Source organism: Labeo rohita, chromosome 5, assembly GCF_022985175.1.
Source record: "Labeo rohita strain BAU-BD-2019 chromosome 5, IGBB_LRoh.1.0, whole genome shotgun sequence".
Lineage (NCBI taxonomy): Eukaryota > Metazoa > Chordata > Actinopteri > Cypriniformes > Cyprinidae > Labeo > Labeo rohita.
Genome location: NC_066873.1, coordinates 39,713,105 through 39,735,709, shown reverse-complemented (window position 1 = coordinate 39,735,709; position 22,605 = coordinate 39,713,105). Strand labels below are relative to the sequence as shown.

The window sequence follows — 22,605 nt, the reverse complement described above, 5'->3', positions numbered from 1 at the left end:
TTCAAATTTCAAGCTTCACTTTTTTTGACATGGACATTTTTGTCCACTATGGACCTATGTGTAATTTTTTTTTATTGGTGCACAAGGCTTAAAATAACTGTTTTCTATTTGAATATATTTTAAAATGTAATTTATTTGTGTGATTTCAAAGCTGCATTTTTAGCATCATTACTCCAATCACATGATGTTGATATGTTGAAAACAGCTGAGTAGCCTAGATTTTTTTCAGGTTTCTTTGATGAATAGAAAGTTCAGAAGGACAGCATTTATCTGAAACAGAAATCTTTTGTAACATTACAAATGTCTTTATCATCACTTTTGATCAGTTTAAAGCATCATTGCTAAATAAAAGTATGTAAGTATATAAGTATGTAAGTCTGTGATTTATTTCTCCAAGCTTTTGAATGGTATAGTGTATAATATTACAAAACCTTTTTATTTCAGATAAATGCTTATCTTTGTTTTTGTTTTTTTCATCAAAGCATCCTGAAAAAAACCCAACTCAACTGTTTTAAATATTGATGTCAATACTATATGATACTATTTAAATAATTGCTTTCTATTTGAATATATTTAAAAAAAAAATCCTCAACTGTTTTAAATATTTATGATTTGAGTTTTGTCTTTTGTTTTGTTGAATAAAAATCACCCCTGCTAAAGTTTTATGTGCTTTACCATTTTGAGTGAACACTTCAATACTTACAGTAATTGCTCCAGTATCGTAGTAGGGAATACAACAGCTTTTTTGATTAATACATCGTTTTTAAACATTATACTTTGAAGGGCACCAAACATACTGTATTGTACACAGAGCTAATTGCTAATTACTTTGATTTTGTCTTGAACTCTTATTATGAAACCACAGCAAGATAGTTCCGCGTTAAACCCCGCCTTCATTAAAAGCGAGCTTCTGATTGGTCGAGAGCCTGTCAGCAAACTGCGTTCGCGGACGGAAATCTAGTGTAGTCAGAAAAACGCGCCAAAGCACATCGCGGAGTTGATTAAACAACTGAATACAGAAGAATGGCATCAACAAGTAAAGCACAACCTCAGACGAGAAATTTACCATGGTAATTTGTTTTTAGCAGTACAAATTTCAATCTTGTGTTCTTAGCTAATAGTTAAAAGATGTTTATGTTACCTGAGATATTATTTCGTAGCTGACATGTGCAGCACTGCACAAATTTGCTTTGTTTACATCTGATTATTCTGCCCTTGTGGCTATATGCAATTATGAACATTAAACCACTATGTGCTGTAGTTTAGTTTGTCATGTAGTATGCATGAAACATATACGAGAACGTATATAATTTGTATTGTTCTGACAGCTGACATCGTATAATACTGATGGAGAAAAGAGATGACAACTCAAGTGAATCAATCAATTCGCTGCAAAATAGTACTGAAGCACATGTACGAAATGATAAACTCTTTATTAATCATACTTACTTGTGATGATCGCTGTTATAATAATACCGTAATGTTATTATGAGGTGTTTTATGGTTAATTTTAAAAAGGTAAGGAAGTTTATTAGAGTTGCTGTCACTCCACTAGACTTAAACAATGTGATGGAACAAAAACAATGTTTTAAAAATATTATTTCTTGATTTTCAGGGTTGAAAAGTACAGGCCACAGACATTAGATGACCTCATCTCGCATCAAGACATCCTGAGCACAAGTAAGCAATGATATGTATAGATTATGAATTGTTCTCCTTCATTATTATCATGAATTAAGAATTGCACTGTAATGCTGATATACAGAAGTGTTTTTGTGTCCTTAAAGGAATTATTTACCCAAAATAAAAATTCAGTTGCATCCTTAATTTTCAGTTTGGTTCTTATATGAAACTATATGGCTTCAGAGGACTTGAATATATATTTCAAGTTATATGGGCTAATATATGGTACTTTTACAGTTTCTGAAGTTTAAAAACTCCATTCTTTTTAATATTCTGTAAATGACTAATATACTCTTGAACTCTTTTATAAACATCTACTTTCTTTTTCTTGTACAGTCCAGAAGTTCATCAGTGAAGACCGTTTGCCTCATCTGCTCTTCTATGGACCTCCAGGAACAGGAAAGACCTCTACTATACTAGCATGTGCCAAACAGCTGTACAAAGATAAAGAGTTCAACTCCATGGTCCTGGAGGTACTGTAAATGCGTTGTTGTTGTTGTTGTTTTGTTTCTGGCTGTTTTCCAGATGCGTATGTTTGGCCAATTTTTCCCCATGACAAAAAATATGTGGTCATCCACTTGAAGGATAGTTCACCCAAAAATAAAAATATGCTGAAAATACTTGACTTCAGCCTATACAGTATATAGATGAGTTTCTTCATCAAAACAGAATTGGAGAAATGTAGCATTGCATCACTTGCTCACCAGTGGATCCTCTGCAGTGAATAGGTGCCGTTAGAATGAGTCGAAAACGGCTAATAAAAAAAATCACAATATTTCACATGTAATCCACACAACTCCAGTTTCTGAATTAATGTCTTGTGAAGAAAAAAACTATGTGTTTGTAGGAAACAAATTATCATTAGGATGTTTTTAACTTCAAAACTGTTGCTTTTGACTAAAATAGGGTCCTCTGTCTATAATATTGCTTCCTCTAAATTTCTCCAAATCTGTTCAGATGAAGAAACAAACTCATCTACATTTTGGATGAGGGTCTGAGGGTGAGTAAACTTTCAGCAGTTTTCCAATGCTGGGTGAACTATTCTTTTAAATGAGTTGAAATAGGTCTGTTAGTTTTGTCTGATGTTTTTCAAGTCAGACATTTATTTATGACCGCAATTTTGTTTTTTTTATATTCATAATAACAAATGAAGGCTAAATATGCTTATTGCTTGTTGCAAACCCTGTATATTTTTTAAAATGGTATTTATTATGCATTTTACTTCATCAGCTCAATGCATCAGATGACCGTGGCATAGATGTGGTGAGGGGGCCGATCCTCAGCTTTGCCAGCACACGAACCATCTTCAAGTAAGATCAGTACTCGCTTTTACAGTCCATTCATGAATAATTTGTATGATGTGATATCTGTTCTCAGATACAACAGTATATTACAGGTGTTTAAGTGTTGCATTTCATGTAGCAACTATTAAATGAGGTCTTTAGGCTTTTGTTGCATTACATTATATACTGTTGTTATAAAAAAAAAAAAAAAAAAGACTGTTCTCTGTATTTGCTTCTTGTAGGAAAGGCTTTAAGTTGGTGATCCTGGACGAGGCGGATGCTATGACCCAGGATGCACAGAATGCTTTAAGGAGAGGTAGCGTACCATCTGCCCCTCCATCAGCTAACCTGCTGAGCCCCCAAATGGCCCGATGGCAGAAGAATAGGTTTCTGCCATTTCACTGTCCACAGTGAGACATGAATGAGAGCAGTGTGATTATGATTGGGAAAAAATATTTTGGGAGTTTAAGGTTAATTTTGAGAAAGTGTCTGATTTTATTAAAAAGATGTATGCAGTTTATGTACTTTGTTTCAGGTTTTATTGTAAGGATGTCTGTTTTGGATATCATAATTAGATAAAAATCTTTATTTATTATTATTATTGTTATTATTATCATTCCATGTATTTTATATTATTTAAAATGAATTTCTATTTTGAAATAGTGTACATGGCAAAAATATTTGTTAATTTTGACAAACCATCTGCTTTTATTAAATACCTGTATGCTTTAATCCAGGTCAGAATGTAATATTTAATATATCTATTTTTTTATTGATTGATTGATACGTTTTATTCTTCATTCAATTTTATTTTTATTATTTAAAATATTCCCTTTTTATTTTTATAATTTATTTATTTAATTAATTAATATAATTTCATTATATATATATATTTAGATTTATTTGTGCAGATTACATTAAGCCACACCTGATTTTTCTTTCTCTCTCTTTTTCTCAGTCATTGAGAAGTTCACAGAAAACACACGTTTCTGTCTGATCTGTAACTACCTTTCAAAGATCATACCTGCGCTGCAGTCTCGATGCACACGGTTTCGATTCGGCCCCCTGTCCCAGAACCAGATGATTCCCAGACTAGAGCATGTGATACAGCAAGAGAGGTGAGACTCTCATCACAGCAAATCCAGGTCAAGTGGATGTTATTTCTAAATGAAATTCATGTTGAATTTATTGCATCCTGAAAGAAATCCACACCACTCTATTTTATTTAGTTATTTATTTATTTATTTATTTATTTTCCCCCCAGAAAATGTAAAAATCTATTTCTATTTTTATGTAATTAGAGGCAAGTCATCTTTTGTGCCGTTTGAAGGTAGAGCAACATCGAAATGACGGTATTAAGACTGTCTAGTGTTTTTATCTGAATTTTTGGTGAGTCATCAGATGGATCCACTTAAAAGACCCTGAACACAAAAGACCCTGGCTGGAGTGACCCAGCCCTACAGCCCATTTGATTAAAAAAAAAAAAAAAAAACTCTTCACACAAACACACATTTTATCTGGGCTCTGCCTTTTGGCACAGGACACAACTTGGAGCAAATAAAACCAAACATTGTATTTCCCTAGCATAGATCCATAAATATTTAAAAATCTGTTTTGTTCATGATTTCTCACTGATAGCATTGACATCACTCCAGATGGCATGAAGGCCATTGTGACCCTCTCAACAGGAGACATGAGGCGATCATTAAACATTTTACAGGTGTGTATCGCATATATAAGTGATGTGTTATGGTTTGCTTATCATTAGCATAAAAAATATTAATGAAAAAAATCTGTAACGTGTTTTCCTATATAGAGTACTCACATGGCGTATGGGAAGGTGACGGAGGAGACAGTGTACACGTGTACTGGACATCCTCTTAGATCAGACATTGCCAACATACTGGACTGGGCCCTCAATAAAGACTTCACCACTGCATATAACCGTATCCTTCTCCAAGCTTACAGTAACACACAACCTTAATGAAAATGTAGACTGTTTATTAATCCTAATATAGATTAAAAAAATAATAATATACTTTCCAAAGGTTTACCAAAAAGCTTGATAGCATTTTAAAATTTAACATTTCCCCCACATTAACTCTTTCTGCCAAAATTAAAACATATACATGAAACATAAACAGAAAATAATAATAATGACAATCAATAAATTCAAAAAGTAAACTGGTAAAACTTCACATAGATTTATTTTATTTTATTTTATTTTACATTTATACATAGATTAGTCTCCATGTATCCTAATCTGTTACATTTGTGGTTTATACATGTAGTATTTTGAATATATAAAAGCAAACATCAAATTTCTTTTATAATTACTATTAATGAATTAAAAAAAATGCAAATATACTTCTATCTATTCTAATTATGTATAGTATTATAATTATATATTCTTTTATTTAAAAAAGGGGGTAACACAACAATAGTGTCATTTGTTAACATTAGTTAATGTATTAACTAACATGAATTATACTAATTAACCAATTAATGTTGGTTAATAAAAATACAGTTGTTCATTGTTTGTTAGTTAAGTACATTAACTAATGGTAACGAATAGGGCTGTCAAACAATTAATTGCGATTAATCGCATACAAAATAAAAGTTTGAGTATGCTTAATATATGTGTGTGCTGTGTGTAATTATGTATATATAAATACAAACACATTCATGTATATATTTAAGAAATATGTATATGTCTTATAATTTATATATAAACACACAGTACACACACATTTAATAGACAAGCTAAAAATTTTATTTTGTATGCGATTAATCACGATTCATTGTTTGACAGTCCTTTTAACGAACACAACTGATTTTAATAATGCATTAGTAAATTAACTAAAATCAATAAATGCTGTAGAAGTATTGTTCATTCTTAGTTGATGTTAACTTATGTAGTTAACTAATGAACCCTATTTTAAAGTTTTACCCCAAAAAAATATTTTTATAATTTAATAAACAGTTATTTAATTAATGGTATTTAAATGGTATTTTGTTTTTACAGGAATAGGAATTGTGCTGTAAGTTGCTGATATTATTTTGTGACGTTTCCAAAGTCCTTATCTGGGTTTAACAGAAATTCTGCAGCTCAAAACTCTAAAAGGTCTGGCACTTCATGACATTTTGACTGAAGTCCATCTTCTCATTCACCGTGGTAAGACTACACTTTTAACAGAGTATGAAGGAATGACTATGAACGACACACGCAGGCCATCACAACTTTGATATAGTGATGAGCTACGTGTTTTCCCTGCCCTTGTTACCATGGAGACCCTTTTGCGGTTGCCATGGAAACCGGTTGTTCTTGTTTTTAAAGGACGCCTGTTAGAAGTAGCAGAGTGGAGCGTGCTACACACACACACACACACACACACACACACACACAAAAAAAACACTAAATATTACACTATTTTCAGAAACCAGACTGCAATGAGTACTAAAAAAAAATACTTACCACACAGCAAACATTTCAGTAGGTTTTTAAATCATTTTAAAACAGCAAAAAAAGATGTTTATTTTGAATCGGATTTATTGGTGACACAATCAAAGTGTTGTTTGAGCACAGTTAGGTGGGTTAATTTTCCTCTAATGTTTTTGTGTCTCTATTTCAGTGGACTTCCCACCCTCTATCCGCATGGGTTTGCTTATAAAACTGGCAGATATTGAGTGAGTACATCAGCTTATTTAGTAAATCAGTCAATTCATTTGAGATGACTATAAATGTTGTACAACATATACAATCAGACTGATACTTTATTATAGCAAGGATGCATTCAATTGGTCAGAAGTGACAGCAAAGACATTTATGTTACTAAATATTTATATTCCGAATGAATGCTGTTCTTTTGAACTTTCTACTTTAAGAATCCAGAAAAATCTATCACAGTTTACTCAAAAATATTAAACACCACAACTGTTTTCACCATTGGTAATTATAAATGTTTCTTCAGCAGCAAAACAGCATATTAGAATGATTTCTAAAGCATCATGTGACACTGAAAATCATTAATGACTTACCCTCATGTTGTTCCAAACCTGTAAGAGCTTTGTTCATCTTCAGAACACGAATTAAGATATTTTTGATAAAATTTGAGCGCTTTCCGACCATAGACAGCAATGCAACTGACATGTTCAAGGCCCAGAAAGGTAGTAAGGACATCATTAAAATAGTCCATGTGACATCAGTGGTTCAACCGTAATGTTATAAAGCTATGACAACACTTTTTTTCATCAAAATATCTTAATTTGTGTTGTGAAGATGAACGAAGGTCTTATGGGTTTGGAACGACATAACGGTGAGAAATGACATTTTTGTGTGAACTATCCCTTTAAAAACAATTTTAAAACATCATACAAAAAAAGTGTTTTTTTATGTACTTGAGTGAGCTTCTTTAACTTCTTTTCTTTCTTTTTTAACCTTAAGGTATCGTCTGGCTTCTGGAACCAATGAGAAGATCCAGCTGAGCTCAATGGTTGCAGCTTTCCAGGCTGTTAGAGACATAGTAGTCAGCGATGGATAGACCATCGGTTATGTTACATAAATCCGTGATGTCGTAAGAGGAAGTTGTTTACTTCTTCATATTGTTCTGACAAAAAAAAAGTATGCGCAGAACCCTGTAGTATTTTTGAAATGTTTATTTTTATGCTTGAAATAACGCTTGTCTCAGTACTTTGTAAAACAGATGCTACATTTTCAAAGTAGTTATGTAAAAATAAAGTCTTTAAATAAATATTTCAAGTATAGTGTCATAATTTAACCATCATAGAAAAGGTTTGACCCACAAACATTGCTTGTTTTCAGTCATCTGCGGTGTTCTTTACAATAGACAATCTTTTGCTTTGGAATGTTCCTGTAAGTAAGGTAATCCAGGATTTTTTTTGGCAAGGGAAGAGCCTCCACCTGATAGGTTGAAATAGAGAATCTCAGGGCTGTCCGACACAGATGCTTAAGGCTCGGAACGAGACGAGGAACTCTCCAGAATTTGACATGTCCATCTCTGCACCTACAATCAAATATAAAGACATTCTTAAAATTTATTAACAGTAGACAAGCAGCAAATAAAATGAATTATGTGACTTGCAATACCCTGTAGCAATGACACCCCCGTGTGGATGGAAAGCACAGCACACGCCACTGGCTCGGTTATAATCAGTGTCTGTGACTAGTTTGTCTCGTTCCACATCCCAGATCCGTAACGCCCTGCAACACGGTTACATTGTCATCGGTAACAATAGAGAAAGGTGTGAGGCCGCAAGGGTGATGTCTGGTTAGGTAGTTCTTAAGATCTCAGATCTCAAATGGATGATTCACTGCTCACCTGTAGTCTTTGAAAGCCAGCAGCAGACCAACCGGAGAGAAGCTAAGAGATGTCAGTAGATTGTCACTTCTGTAAGCACACACCTCACAGTCTCTGGAAAGAGAAGGAAGTGTTTTTTCCATGAAGTTTTAATGCACAGTATGAGAAACATAAAGGAACGGATTACGCATTTACTCCGCCTTAGGCCATTCAAGATGAAGTTGAATTTGTTTCTTCATCAGGTTTGGAGAATTTTAGCTTTACATCACTTGCTCACCAATAGATCCTCTGCAGTGAATGGGTGCCGTCAGAATGAGAGTCCAAACAGTAAAAAGCTGTTTGTAATAAACAAATCCATCATTAATATGTTTTTAACTTCAAAATGTTTCATCTGTCCAAAATGTAAGTCCCCTATCCATAATACTGCTTTTTATGGTTGCACTTTATTTTACAGTACATGTACGTACATGTACTTACAGTGTACCTACCTAAGAAATTTCTGGTAATATAAGGTAACTAGATGGGGTAGGGTTAGTACCTACTTATTACATAGTTATTGTAATTACTATAATAAGTACACAGTATGTACATGAGGAACAGGACTGTAAAATAAAGTGTCCAGTGAAAATGTGTATACAGATCAAAAAATGTGAGAGGACAACAGGAGATGGACTTTTTCACTGGAGGACATGACGGTTTAAAGTAATGCCTTAAAGGAACACTCCACTTTTTTTGAAAATAGGCTCATTGTCCAACTCCCCTCGAGTTAAACAGTTGAGTTTTACCGTTTTTGAATCCATCCAGCCGATCTCTGGGTCTGCCGGTAGCACTTTTAGCATAGCTTAGCATAGATCATTGAATCCGATTAGACCGTTAGCATCTCGCTCAAAAATGACCGAAGAGTTGCAATATTTTTCCTCTTTAAAACTTGACTCTTCTGTAGTTACATCGTGTACAAAGTCGATGCATCTACGCAAACTTAGTGCCAGTCACTTTCAGGTGCTGTCCCGTGGTACGGTTCCTTGAGTTCCTTGATTATTATGCTGGAATGAGAGTATAGTTCCTAGCCATATCAGCCTAGAAAATCGCAACTTTTCATCTTCCGTCAGTCTTAGTACACAATGTAACTACAGAAGAGTCAAGTTTTAAATAGGAAAAATATCGTCATGGTCATTTTTGAGCGAGATGCTATTGGTCTAATCGGATTCAATGATCTATGCTAAGGTATGCTAAAAGTGCTACCTCCAGACCGGGAGATCGGCTGAATGGATTTGAAAATGGTAGAACACAACTGTTTAACTCTAGGCGAGTTGGACAATGAGCCTATTTTCAAAAAAAAAAGTAGAGTGTTCCTTTAATGATGGATTTGTTTCTTACAAACACAGTTTTCACAAGATGTTAATTGATGGACTGGAATGGTGTGGATTACTTGTGGATTATTGTGATGTTTTTATCAGCTGTTTGGACTCATTCTGACGGCACCCATTCACTGCAGAGGATCCATTGATGAGCAAATGATGTAATGCTAAATTTTAAATTGTTTTGATGAAGAAACAATGATGTACTTTTATGAGTAAATTTTCAGCAAATTTTCATTTTTGGGTTATTCCTTAACAAATTTAGTTTGGAAATTAGATGATTTATGTCTACATATACAAAAACATCAAATCAATCCTTTAGCAATTAATGTAATAGCTTGTCCAAAAAAAGTTCAAAGTTCTGCAATTTCTTTTGTGAAGGACTGTTCTATTGATTTTCTCAATATTTAGATTTTTTGCACCCTCAGATTCCAGATTGTCAAATAATTGTATCTCAACCAAATATTGTCCTGTCCTAACAAACCATACATCAATGGAAAACTTATTTATTCAGCTTTCAGAAGATATATCAATTTTAATTTAAAAAAAATTGATTCCTTATGACTGGTTTTATGGTCCAGGGTTACATACGAGAAAGTAAAAACTTGGTTGCCCAACATACTCTACTCTAGTCAGGACATCAGCTGTATACGGGTCCCACAGGTCCAGCCACCAGCCTGTGGTTGAATGATACGAAGCGATCGCGAGCAGCGCTCCATCCTGGGAAAAGTCACATGATGCCATGGTACGTTCATGGTCGTATGTGAGGTGTCTCATGAAGGTGTAGGACCGCAAGCTCCATAAATACACCTTCTGTTGAAAAAAAGACATTCAGACAATGTAACACAGTTCAGTAATAACAATCACAATGGACATTTTATCTGCATGACTCCACAGGATATCCTGTTGCAGTGTAAGTGTTCCTGTTGCAGAGAGCAAAAGTTTCTGATTATATAACTAAACCCTTTATATGATATCTACTAGACATTCTAGCGGAGTAACCACACCTTCAGCACATTATCTACTATATGAAAGTTTTAAAATTCTGTTCATTTTAAACAGTTCTTTTATTACTATTATTCAAAACCTAACCTGCTTTAGAAAGTTGCTTTATGTTATCTTGTTATACATATATTTGGCAACTAACTGAAATACAATTAAAAAATTGTAAGTTTTAAAATGACTGAAACTGAGAAAAAGTAAAGCTAAACTAATAAATAAATAAAAATGACAAAAGCACATAGTAAAAACTAAAATTAAACCAGAAAATATAAAATAAAAGCTAATTTAAAACATTAATAAATACTATAATAGTATATAAATCATACTAAAATAAGAAATCATACTAAAATATTTTAAAATATAATAATAAAAAAAAAACTTAACCTTGGCAATATATATATATAAAGAATAACAATGACAAAAGCACATAGTAAAATCAATAAAATAAACTAAAATATAAAATAAAAGCTAATTTAAAACATTAATAAATACTATAATAGTATATAAATCATACTAAAATAAATCATACTAAAATAAGAAATCATAATAAAATATTTTTTTTGTAAAACTGAAAAACTTAAACCTTGGCAACTAACTGAAATACAATTAAAATTATTGTAAGTTTTAAAATAACTGAAACTGAGAAAAAGTAAACCTAAACAGAAATATATATATATATATATATGATATTTTTATCAGCTGTTTGGACTCATTCTGACGGCACCCATTCACTGCAGAGGATCCATTGATGAGCAAATGATGTAATGCTAAATTTTAAATTGTTTTGATGAAGAAACAATGATGTACTTTTATGAGTAAATTTTCAGCAAATTTTCATTTTTGGGTTATTCCTTAACAAATTTAGTTTGGAAATTAGATGATTTATGTCTACATATACAAAAACATCAAATCAATCCTTTAGCAATTAATGTAATAGCTTGTCCAAAAAAAGTTCAAAGTTCTGCAATTTCTTTTGTGAAGGACTGTTCTATTGATTTTCTCAATATTTAGATTTTTTGCACCCTCAGATTCCAGATTGTCAAATAATTGTATCTCAACCAAATATTGTCTATATATAAAATATTATATTATATATATATATATATATATATTATATATATATATAAAATAAAAGCTAATTTAAAACATTAATAAATACTATAATAGTATATAAATCACACTAAAATAAATCATACTAAAATATTTTTTCTGTAAAACTGAAAAACTTAAACCTTGGCAACAAACTGAAATACAATTAAAAAATTGTAAGTTTTAAAATGACTGAAACTGAGAAAAAGTAAAGCCAAACAGAAATATAAAAAAAAAAAAAAATGACAAAAGCACATAGTAAAATCAATGAAATAAACTAAAATTAAACCAGAAAATATTAAATAAAAGCTAATTCAAAAAATTAAGAAATACTGTAATAGTATACAAATCATACTAAAATAAGAAACTCACAGAGTCGAGGTTGCAAACAGAGGCAATCACACTGCTGTCAGGTGATATGGAGCATCTGAAGACCCAGTAGTCTGGACCCCGCAGCACATGCGGACTGGCGCCTGCAAATATCAGCAATACAATCTTAAGTACAAAATTAAAGGTCATGAAAACTTCTTTTCATCCCATTTCAAAGACACATTGCTTTCACATCAGATGCTCTGACCTTTCTTGGCCAAGTCCCATATCCTTAAAGTTTTATCTCGGGAGGCCGATACAAGCGTGAGACTTCCATTTGGAGTGAAAAGTAAATCCCTGACAGGAGCCTGATGTCCACTTAAAGTGAACCGCAGATTTCCTGAAGACAGAACAGCGATTTACTAACATACTAAACCTTATACTACATGTCCTTAACACCATTCTGTTAATATTTAGACCAATCTAAGTTCTTGATGATCAAACGGAGTCCAGAGTTCAATTTTACCAGTTGAGACGACCCACACTTGGATCACACCATTGTTTAGTCCAGCAGCCAGCAGTAGCTCATGATCACGTCCGTTCTGATGTAAAGCATGCACTCGGGTAGACAGGCAGGGTCCAAATGCTAGGGCCCACACCATCTGCTTGCAGTTGAGCGTCTTCTCTTTACTGCATCCAGCTTCGGCACTACTGTTAATAGAAAGAAAATTACGAGATGTTTCAACTCTGCTTCCTTCATTGTTCCTTCATTGTTCCACATTACCCTGTGGCTTTATGTTAAAAAAAATAATAATGTTTTAAAGAAGTCTCTTCTGCTCCCCAAGCCTGCTTTTATTTAATTTAAAGTACAGCAAAAAAGGTACAATATTTAAATATTTTACTATGTAAAATACTAACTTTTCTATTAGAATATATTTTATAATTAATTTATTCCAGTGATTTCAAAGCTGAATTTTTAGCATCATTACTCCATTCACATGATCCTTCAGAAATCATTCTAATATTCCGATTTGCTGCTCAAAAAACATTTATTATTATTACTATGTTAAAAACAGCTGAGTAGATTTTTTTTCAGGTTTCCTTGATGAACAAAGTTCAGAAGAACAGCATTTATCTGAAATAGAAATCTTTTGTAACACTGTAAATGTCTTTATCATCACTTTTGATTAATTTAAAGCATCCTTGCTAAATAAGAGTATTAATTTCTATAATGTAATATATATATACTAAATAATACAAAAGCTTTTTATTTCAGATAAATGCTGATCTTTGGATCTTTCTTTTCATCAAAGACCCTTTACTCAACTGTTTTAAATACTGATAATAATAAAAAAAAAAAGTTTCTTAAACAGCAAATCAGCATATTAAAATGATTTTTGAAGGATCATGTGGCACTTTAGACTGGAGTAATGATGCTGAAAATGCAGCTTTGATCACAGGAATAAATTATATTTTAAAATATATTCAAATAAAAAGCAGTTATTTTAAATAGTAAAAATATTTCACAATATTACAGCTTTTGCTGCATTTTGGATCAAATAAATGCAGGCTTGGTGAGGAGAAGAGACTTTTTTAAAAACATTAAAAGTCTTACTGTTCAAAAACTTTTGACTGGTAGTGTATGGTTACATGGAATCAATCCCATGGTACTTTTATTACTTTTTTTTACTGTAATAAAATAGTATTGTCACTGAATTAATAAATAAAATACTTTGATATATAAAATAGTATTGTCAATCAAAATAATTTGATATGTACATTGTATTGTATATGTAACAATTTATATAATATTTAAATATATTTTTTAATAGGTATATCAACATTGTACCCCCTCTAAAACCAGACTAGACGACCAGATAATAATATTTCTGGTTTCAGCAGAAATATTACTTTTTGTTAGTGACAGTTTGAAGGTTCTCCCATAGCAATTTGTTGTGGTGTTACATAAAACTAAGCCTATAATTATTAAACCATTGTGTCATGAATATTGACGCACTCTTTGGATGTCAGCGGCCAGGACAGGAGTCTGACGATGCCGTGACCCATCGACCAGGCAAAATAAGATCCGTCCGGGGAAAAGCGGACGCTCCATGTCTCGCAGCCGGCGGAGCCGTAGAGACGCGGGTGATGAGCGGGTTTAAGCTCCGCGATCAGATCTTGCGGTTCTGTCACAATTAAAGAGACCTGTCATTTACAAAGACAAATGCTCATATCCGGAACTACTTCTTTTCTACTAACATGAAAACATATTTTCCTCTTTCATCAAATCTATATGCCTATAGATCATCTAAATGATGTGAATTGTCTTACCTTGGACATCACAACCTCCAAACGAAGTGCACATCTTACCACTGAAATTAAGAACGCATCATTTCGCCTCCCCTCTACATAAGGATTCATTTCACTAGGGGGCGTGGCCAGATGGCCAAACCACGTGACCTCGTCGTCGAGCTTGTATCATTCTGAGTACAGTACATACTTGGGTGTGTCTACGGTATATTTACAGTGCTGAGGTGTGTTTTACATCTCAGGTATCGTGATTTTACGTAATTTAAAGCTAGTTTACATTACTGAAACTGTATATAGACACATTTGTATATATATATATATATATATATATATATATATATATATATAGACAACCATCATTTTTAATTATGTAATGCCAAAACAAAGATATTATTAAAATTGTATTTATACACAATGTTAGTATTTGTTGTGCTACAATCTGAAAAAAAAAAAATCACCATTGACAAAATTAGAACTGCAAAACACAGTATAGTAATAAGAATTGAAATCTGTTGGATTGTTATGAAAATAAACTTGCAATGCAAAGAAATTGCAAAGGTACAAAATAAGCTTCTATAATTAGTTTTTTTATTATTTTTTATTATTATTATTTTCCACAAAATATGACCCAGACGTATTTTTTCGAGATTCACCCAAACATTTTTTACGGAAAGCATTATTCAAACCAGTTCAAGTATTTTATAACACAGTTCACCAACATACTGTATTATGTAGTATTAAAAGTTTTGATTTCACAAGGCCAGTATATTACAAACTAATACTGAAAATAAAAACAGGGCCTTTCTAAAATGACTTTAAGACCTTTACACTTTACACAGATTGCTTGAATATTATACAAGGATAATATCACACAAAAACAAACACACAAATAATTTAGCATAATTGACCATTTAGAAGAACTGATTTTCTGTACATTTAAACGGGTAATTAATAGTCTTCTGTCTGTTGTACTGGTTCTGTTTGGTCTGGATGTGTTTGAATGGTACTGTCTGCATTATCATCATGATAACCTGTAAAATAAACACATCAGCAAATCAGAAAGTACAAAAAACAAATAAATATGTGTTATATATGCACATAACTATTCATCATCAATATCAAAAATAAAATATTTCAGAGCTGAGTATTATATATTCAGCATAGAAAATATATTCAGTATAGAAATTTGATGCTGTTTTTTTATTGTGATTTTTATATGTAATAAGGAGAAAAAAACAACTTAAAATTCCTTGATACTTCCAGGTTTTTTTATGACTATGAGAACCCTATCTGTAATAAAATTATGAAAGCATCAACTGAAGTACAAAACAGTAATTTGTCAAACTTGCCTAACTTATATTTGCTCAAGTCATAACACAAACGTCTAAACAATATTGGGGAAACCACTGACTTACTGGACGGTATTCTGTGAATCTCAACGTGTGTGGTTGCATGTCCGTTTGTCACCGGAGGGAGTTGTGGAACAGTATCACTGAAAATTTCCTCTTCATCTGAGTCTACTAAACTCAGTACATCCCCTCTGTCATCATCTAAATGACTAGAAAGAAACGTTGCCTCAGCTTTACACATCCTTTTCATAACATTTTGTATGTTTTGAATATGTATAAAGACAATAAATTCATATTTTGAAATAATGCTTATATACGAAAATGATTATTAATGAGGTTTAATGGTTTGCTCATACTTACCTAAATCCTAAACCTGAAAAAAAAAAAAAAATTAGATGAACAATCTTTACAAAAACAGTTTTATTTAGGCACTTAGTATGCAAAAATACTTACCAATACAAATTCTATCTCGCTTTGAATATACTGTCACACCGACAGTGATTCCAATCATCATTATTAAAATGGAAACAAAGACACCAACTACGGCCCCTCCATTACCTGCAGAGGCTGAGAACAGAGATTAAACATACAAAGGGAAGACGTTCACGTGGGGGATGTTGTGTAATACTTTTGCAAAGGGAGAGGTATTACAGAGAAATGGCAGAAACATCTTGTCTGATCACATTCATGCCCAGGTGTCATAGCTTTAGCATCACTAGTATTTGAAGTATCTCCAGATCTGACCTCTGACGTATTTTTTTAAACATGCACCTCACTCTCAAACAACTGAAATCATAAGATTTTACTGTGTGAATCTCACAAATCCTGTCAAGAACATGGAGAAACATTAAAATTTCTAACTTACTCTTCACAGTCAGATAGACTTCCAGCTCTCTTCTGCCAAGAGGGTTTTCACTGTGGCAGAAGTAGGTCCCTTCATCCTCCTTTGTTACATTGATTATAGTGAGTTTGTAGTTGGGGTTATTATCAGACACAATATATTTGGAGGTGGTGTTAATGATTTTGTCCTTTCGCATCCAGACAGTCTTAGCTGGTGGCAGAGAGTCAACCTCTGTACAGCTGATAGTGATATTACTCCCCTTCAGAGCGGTTACCATCGGATCTCCTACTGGATATGGCATCTCTGGAAGACACATAAAATATAATGATTTAAATTCAACCAGAGATGCAGTGGAAGAGGACGAAGATGAGCAAAAACAAAAGCTGTAATATTCTGGAAATGTTTCAAGATCTAAACTCATTAGTTGCACCAAACAGAATTGTATATAATGGCTGATTTTGAAGAAGTTTCAAAGATTTATTTATTCTTTTTGGAAATGCACATACAGTAACCCCAGCCCAAATTCACAACATCAGTTATGTTGGCCCACTTAAAGAAAATAAAATGTCATTTGTGCTGCTAAAACCATTTCAAATTTAAGCAAAAACTGGGCTGATAGTGTAGATTAGAAAAATGTGATTAGAAAAAACAACGGGGTCGGTATTATTATAATGTTTTTTTAAATATGTCTTTCATGCTCACCAAGGCTGCCTTTTATTTGATCAAAAACACAGTGAAAATATTATTACATTTCTATTTTAATATATTTTAAAATGTAATTTATTCCTGTGATGAAGAAAGCTAAATTTTCAGCATCACTATGTTAGTTTTAGTGTCACACGATCCTTCAGAAATCATTCTAATATGCTGATTTGCCACTGAAGAAACATTTATTATTATCAATGCTGAAAGAAACTGTGCTGCCTAGTATATTTTTGTGGAGACGGTGATACCTTTTTTTCTGGACTATTTGATGAACTCAAAGTAATTTTTTAAAAAACAGCATTTATCATGTCAATTTACTATTACTATTTATGACATTTTGGGTCTAATTAATGCTTTCTTGATGAATACAATTATTTATTTCTTCTTTAAAAAAACAATACATTGAGAAAGGTAAAATAACACTCAGTAGGTAAATCTCATGAAAACATGTCTGTGTCACATTGTGCATATAATTAAATAAAAACAATTAATTGATAAATAAATACTGTATTACTATCAAAAAAATGTCTTACTGAGCTTAAAGGAGCAGGAACTGTTCACTCCAGTCACATGATGTCCAATGCACTTAACTTCCTCTCCATCACACAATATAAACCTATTCACGTGGACCTTCAAAAGTTCTGTCTTCTGTGATGTGGAGTTAATCGTGGGACCCTTGGCTATTACACTTTCTTCAAGGACCTCATGCCAGTCCAGAGTGGGCACAGGGTAACCGCCAAACCAACTACATATGAACAAGACATCGGATGGCTCGCTTACTACCTCCCAAAGGCACTCTGGATGCCTCTCCGGAGCATCTGAAAAAGGCATTAGAGACAATTAAAGCATACTTTATATATCACAGATCTAACAAACAATATCCACCTTTTTCTTCAACGCAGAAGTAAGCTTATAGGTGAGACTTCCGGTTCATTAGCCGCTGTAGGGAAATAATGAGAAGAATAACAACGTGCAGCAAACTCTAAAACTGTTTGCACTACAAACCACTGTGTTCATAATTAAGACACACCATAAGCAAGACACACCAGTTTGCAATATCAAGCAGTAAAAGGAGCTGTTTTGTAGAGCTAAAAATAGCTGGATGCGGATGAGACCGGAAGTCAGACCAATAAAATTTACAAATGGCCCCACCCACTCTTACAGGAAGAAAAAGGTGGATACAATCCAATCTAAATAGAAGACTTCTGAAAATATTTTTACTTTTCAAGGTAAACTAAAAGAACAAAATACAACAAAAACTAACTCAAAGAACCATGTGTGAGCATACATTTCAAATATTTTTTAAAAAACAATAAAAAAAAATTGTCTTACAGTAAACTAGCAGCTCCTGGCTCTTGTTCACAGTTGTCTTGGAGAGTGTATTTTGGGATGTACAGGTGTAGATCCCTTGATCGCTTGGTTGGATGTTTTCTATGGAGAACCCAAGGAACGATTTGTTCCCAGACGCCCTGTCATAATTGTCCAGCGCTAAGTCTTCAACAGTCCATGTCAAGTTTTGAGTGGGAAAAGACTCACTGGAGCAGTTCAAATACACATCTGAACCTTTCTGGACATATAATGTTCCATTCGGTAGGAGAGTTGCTGGTTTTACGGCCAGTGAGACACTAGTTGGACCCTCTGAAATATAAATCAAATGCACAAATATTAATAATTAATCATTCATTTGACTCCAAACCACCTTCAGTTCAACCATCATCAGAAATGGTTCTTTAGAATTAATGAAACAAAAGCTGTTCTTAAAATATCACGTGAACATTTTAACTTTTCCACACCAGATGTAATTTTTATATATATATATATATTTTTTTTTTTTACTGGTGAGTGTAGGACATTATAGCTCATTTATGCAAGTGAGGATAGCAAAATAAAGTAAATTGTGACATATCATACCCAAAAATTCCTCATACAGTGGACTGATACAACTGATACAAATTTGGGACCAAAAATTTGATTTGACACTTTGACCTGACAATGTTTTGTTACATAGGTTTCTATCAAGGTTATCTGACTATCAAGATGAATTTGTTCTGACAAAATCTGACTTTGACAGTTTGAATTTTCATATTCTAAACTATAGCAAATAAACTGTGATAATGTGAGAAATTCTGAAGGTGTCTGAATAAATTTTGGTTTGACTGTAATTCATTTGTAATTATCATGATGAATTTGCTCTCACACAGTTTAACTCTGAATTCTTGTCATATTTTATTACTATTTTCTAAACTATAGTGAATAAACTGTGATAATGTGAGAAACTTTGAAGGTGTCTGAATAAATTGACACTTCCATTCAAAATTTGGGGTCAGTACGATTTCTTATATATATATACACACACATATTTTATTTTTTATTTTTTTGAAGAATTATTTGATGTTTATCAAGCTTGAGTTTATTTGATCAAAAATAGAGTAAAATATTATTAGAATTATTAGCAAAATGTATTATATGCAAATTTTATTATATGCAAATATTATTAGAATTTTAAATAACTGTTTTCTTAAATAAATTAAAATATATTTTAAAATGTAATTTATTCCCACGATGCAAAGCTAATTTTTTTAGCATGACCCTTCAGAAATTGTTCTATTGTGCTAATTCGCTACTCAAGAAAGATTTATTTTCAATGTAAATAACAGCGTCTGTTTCATAATTTTGTAGTAAATGTGTTACATTTTACTTTTTGATTAATAGAAAGTTCATCAAAAACAGCATTTGAATTTTGTTTTTCTTTACTCTAACTTTGGTGTCTATCCTACACATCTCAGTCACATGGTAGCGGGTTTCTAGGTTCATGCATTGCGGTTAAACCAGAAAAACCTGTTTGAAGTCAGACTTCCGATTTCACAGAAACTGGAGACATCTATTGCATATCAAAGCTTTCCCACTGTCGCATCAGTTCAATTTAGATATCCATAGTACCGTACCGGCAACTCGAAGCAGGATGTTTGAGTGAGTTTGCCATGAGCTGCCATCCTTTGTTTGGGATTCACATTCATACTGGCCTTCATCTGTATTCTGAAGGGCACTGATCTGAAGAGACCCATTGTTTGAAATGGAAAGATGCTCTGATAGCTTAGAGGGGTTTTGGGTTGCAACAACAGTCCCATTTTTCTTCCAACGATAAAGTGAAGACGTGTTAACTGGCTGGTCAAGACACTCTAGTATAGTATTCTCACCCTTCTCTCGCACCTGCTCTTCTGACACTACAGGAAGAAGGAAACAGCAAATGTGGTTTATAGCAGATCTGTGGTCACTTACAAACACATAGCAAAAGTACTATGGTAATACCATGTTTTTTTAATATGGTGCAATTGTAACACCTTGCTGCTAGATCTTAAAGTGCCACGTAAATATCATTCTGTACAAGGGTTTCACTCACAAAAAAAATAGTACTATGGTTTGGACAAGTTTCATGGTATTCTTGGAAAGTTCCTGGTCTGGAGTACCATGTAAATACTATAGTAAATATTTGGATTATCTATATATAAAATACACAAGAATATCTCATCATAATTTCTCTTATAAAAGTGAAACCAGAATAGATTTTCCTGTCAACTCACCTGTTTGATGTGACAGAAGAAGCAGATATAGAAGTATTGCAGATATTATCATTTTAGTATTGTCACGGTATCGCATCATATTATGGAATAAAATATTTTCTTCTGCCAATTCGATGGAGTTTCCTTTTGTTTCCCGGCAAACGCATCAAACCCTTTTCTATGAATTAAATAAATAACCAGAAATGATCAAAATAAAATCATAAACTTTCTAAAAATCGCTTTTGGCTTCGAATCCAGTATATTTTGTGTCACGTTTGATTCTTGTCCATCTTCAACCTGTTTACTTGCGCTCTTTCCCGGAAACTTTGAAATTGCTGTTTGACCACACCCTTCACCTGCGCTCTTAAAGAGACACACACCACATTTAACGCAAAGGCACGGTGCTCAAAGTCCAGTCTGGCAGGTTGATCAGGCTTACAATGTTAAAAATGTGGGCTTCCGCAGGCTGTTCAGACCTGTATTTCACTATGGTCAAAGGTCCTCTTTACTCTGTATTGTGGCATATTATCCCTATGCATATACAGGGGTTGGACAGTGAAACTGAAACACCTGGGTTTAGACCACAATTAGTATGGTGTTTGGCCTCCTTTTGCAGCCAATACAGCATTATTTCATCTTGGGAATGACAAATACAAGTCCTGCACAGTAGCCAGAAGGATTTTGAGCCATTCCTTTCGCAGAACAGTGGCCAGGTCACTATGTGATGTTGGTGTATGAAAACATTTCCTGACTCGCTCCTCCAAAACACCCCAAAGTGGCTCAATAATATTCAGATCTGGGGACTGTGCAGGCCATGGGAGATGTTTAACTTTACTTTCATGTTCATCAAATCACTCTTGTCACCAGTCTTGCTGTGTGTATTGGTGCATTATCATCCTAATACACGGCACCACCTTCAGGGTACAATGTTTGAGCTATTGGGTGCACATAGTCAACCTTCACACTCTGCTCTTATTGGTGGAATGTGCGATCAGTAAAGACTGGCCACCAGGCTGCATAAATATAGCCATGAAACCTCCAACACTATATTGGCCAGTGTTTCAGTTTCATTGTCCAACCCCTGTATATATGCAACAACCATTCATTACTACGGAACTTTTTTACGGAACTGTTATGAGAAGTTATTGCTGCAGATGGAATTGACTTTAAATGGTTTCATGTAGTATCACGTATTTACGGTACTCCCCCTTCCCCTATTTATTTTGCAAAATAAATAAATTACAATTAAAAATTAAAAACAATGAAATTATTTTATTTTATCTTATGTATACCAAGTAATTGTTTGCACTGAAACATGGTACATATACTACTCTATGTGCAAAATGTATCTTGAATAGTTCCTCATACACCAGTCAAATGGTAAACAGCAAAAACAGTAAGATTTTGGAATATTTTAATATTTAAATTAAATGTTTTCTATTTTAATATATTTTAAAATGTAATTTATTTCTGTGATCAAAGCTGAATTTCATTACTCCAGTCTTCAGTGTCAAATGATCCTTCAGAAATCATTCTAATATGCTGATTTGCTGTTCAATAACAACAACAACAACAACAACAATAATAATAATAATAATTATAATTATAATTATAATAATAAAACATTGTTATTATTATTATTATTATTATTATTATCAATATTTAAAACAGTCGAGTAATTTTTTTTCAGGATTCTTTGATGAATAGAAAGATCCAAAGATCAGCATTTATCGAAATAGAAATTCTATAGAAAATTATAGAAATTAATGATTTTATTTAGCAAGGATGTTTTAAATTG

General features: G+C 32.9%; 3 protein-coding genes across 5 annotated transcripts; 1 reads left to right on the top strand and 2 right to left on the bottom strand.

Annotated features, from left to right (window-relative positions):
* Positions 1 to 929: 929 nt before the first annotated feature.
* Positions 930 to 7,725, top strand: rfc5 (replication factor C (activator 1) 5). Its single transcript, XM_051111073.1, has 11 exons — positions 930 to 1,070; positions 1,616 to 1,680; positions 2,020 to 2,156; positions 2,914 to 2,993; positions 3,209 to 3,282; positions 3,925 to 4,084; positions 4,605 to 4,686; positions 4,783 to 4,912; positions 6,064 to 6,141; positions 6,599 to 6,653; positions 7,411 to 7,725. Exons 1-11 carry the CDS (start codon positions 1,024 to 1,026, stop codon positions 7,505 to 7,507), a joined length of 1,005 nt encoding a protein of 334 aa, XP_050967030.1. The 5' UTR covers positions 930 to 1,023; the 3' UTR covers positions 7,508 to 7,725.
* Positions 7,608 to 14,479, bottom strand: wsb2 (WD repeat and SOCS box containing 2). 3 transcript variants are annotated; one of them, XM_051111070.1, is made up of 9 exons: positions 14,374 to 14,479; positions 14,060 to 14,228; positions 12,569 to 12,753; positions 12,311 to 12,442; positions 12,106 to 12,206; positions 10,265 to 10,455; positions 8,306 to 8,398; positions 8,074 to 8,187; positions 7,608 to 7,990 (listed from the first exon to the last, which is right to left on the bottom strand). In XM_051111070.1, exons 1-9 carry the CDS (start codon positions 14,405 to 14,407, stop codon positions 7,789 to 7,791), a joined length of 1,221 nt encoding a protein of 406 aa, XP_050967027.1. In that variant the 5' UTR covers positions 14,408 to 14,479; the 3' UTR covers positions 7,608 to 7,788. The 3 variants fall into 3 exon arrangements, with proteins under 3 accessions (XP_050967027.1, XP_050967028.1, XP_050967029.1); XM_051111071.1 differs by having other exon boundaries at positions 12,569 to 12,750; XM_051111072.1 differs by having other exon boundaries at positions 14,060 to 14,247; positions 14,374 to 14,457.
* Positions 14,480 to 14,944: 465 nt separating this feature from the next.
* vsig10 (V-set and immunoglobulin domain containing 10) lies at positions 14,945 to 21,130 on the bottom strand. The gene is made up of 9 exons (XM_051108868.1): positions 20,829 to 21,130; positions 20,193 to 20,471; positions 18,580 to 18,885; positions 17,781 to 18,065; positions 16,567 to 16,845; positions 16,155 to 16,268; positions 16,062 to 16,074; positions 15,768 to 15,910; positions 14,945 to 15,383 (listed from the first exon to the last, which is right to left on the bottom strand). Exons 1-9 carry the CDS (start codon positions 20,905 to 20,907, stop codon positions 15,301 to 15,303), a joined length of 1,581 nt encoding a protein of 526 aa, XP_050964825.1. The 5' UTR covers positions 20,908 to 21,130; the 3' UTR covers positions 14,945 to 15,300.
* Positions 21,131 to 22,605: the final 1,475 nt, after the last annotated feature.

Excerpts from the sequence above, each read along its gene's own strand:
- wsb2 (XM_051111070.1), bottom strand. The coding sequence starts at position 14,407 with ATGTGCACTTCGTTTGGAGGTTGTGATGTCCAAG. Across the intron at positions 14,229-14,373 it reads TGGAGGTTGTGATGTCCAAG|AACCGCAAGATCTGATCGCG; the intron begins GTAAGACAATTC and ends TAATTGTGACAG. Across the intron at positions 10,456-12,105 it reads CTGTTTGCAACCTCGACTCT|AAGGTGTATTTATGGAGCTT; the intron begins GTGAGTTTCTTA and ends TTTTTTCAACAG.
- vsig10 (XM_051108868.1), bottom strand. The coding sequence starts at position 20,907 with ATGATGCGATACCGTGACAATACTAAAATGATAATATCTGCAATACTT. Across the intron at positions 16,846-17,780 it reads TTCCTGCTCCTTTAAGCTCA|AGATGCCATATCCAGTAGGA; the intron begins GTAAGACATTTT and ends TGTGTCTTCCAG. Across the intron at positions 16,269-16,566 it reads AGTCTATCTGACTGTGAAGA|CCTCTGCAGGTAATGGAGGG; the intron begins GTAAGTTAGAAA and ends CTCTGTTCTCAG.
- rfc5 (XM_051111073.1), top strand. The coding sequence starts at position 1,024 with ATGGCATCAACAAGTAAAGCACAACCTCAGACGAGAAATTTACCATG. Across the intron at positions 1,071-1,615 it reads CAGACGAGAAATTTACCATG|GGTTGAAAAGTACAGGCCAC; the intron begins GTAATTTGTTTT and ends CTTGATTTTCAG. Across the intron at positions 4,085-4,604 it reads CATGTGATACAGCAAGAGAG|CATTGACATCACTCCAGATG; the intron begins GTGAGACTCTCA and ends TCTCACTGATAG.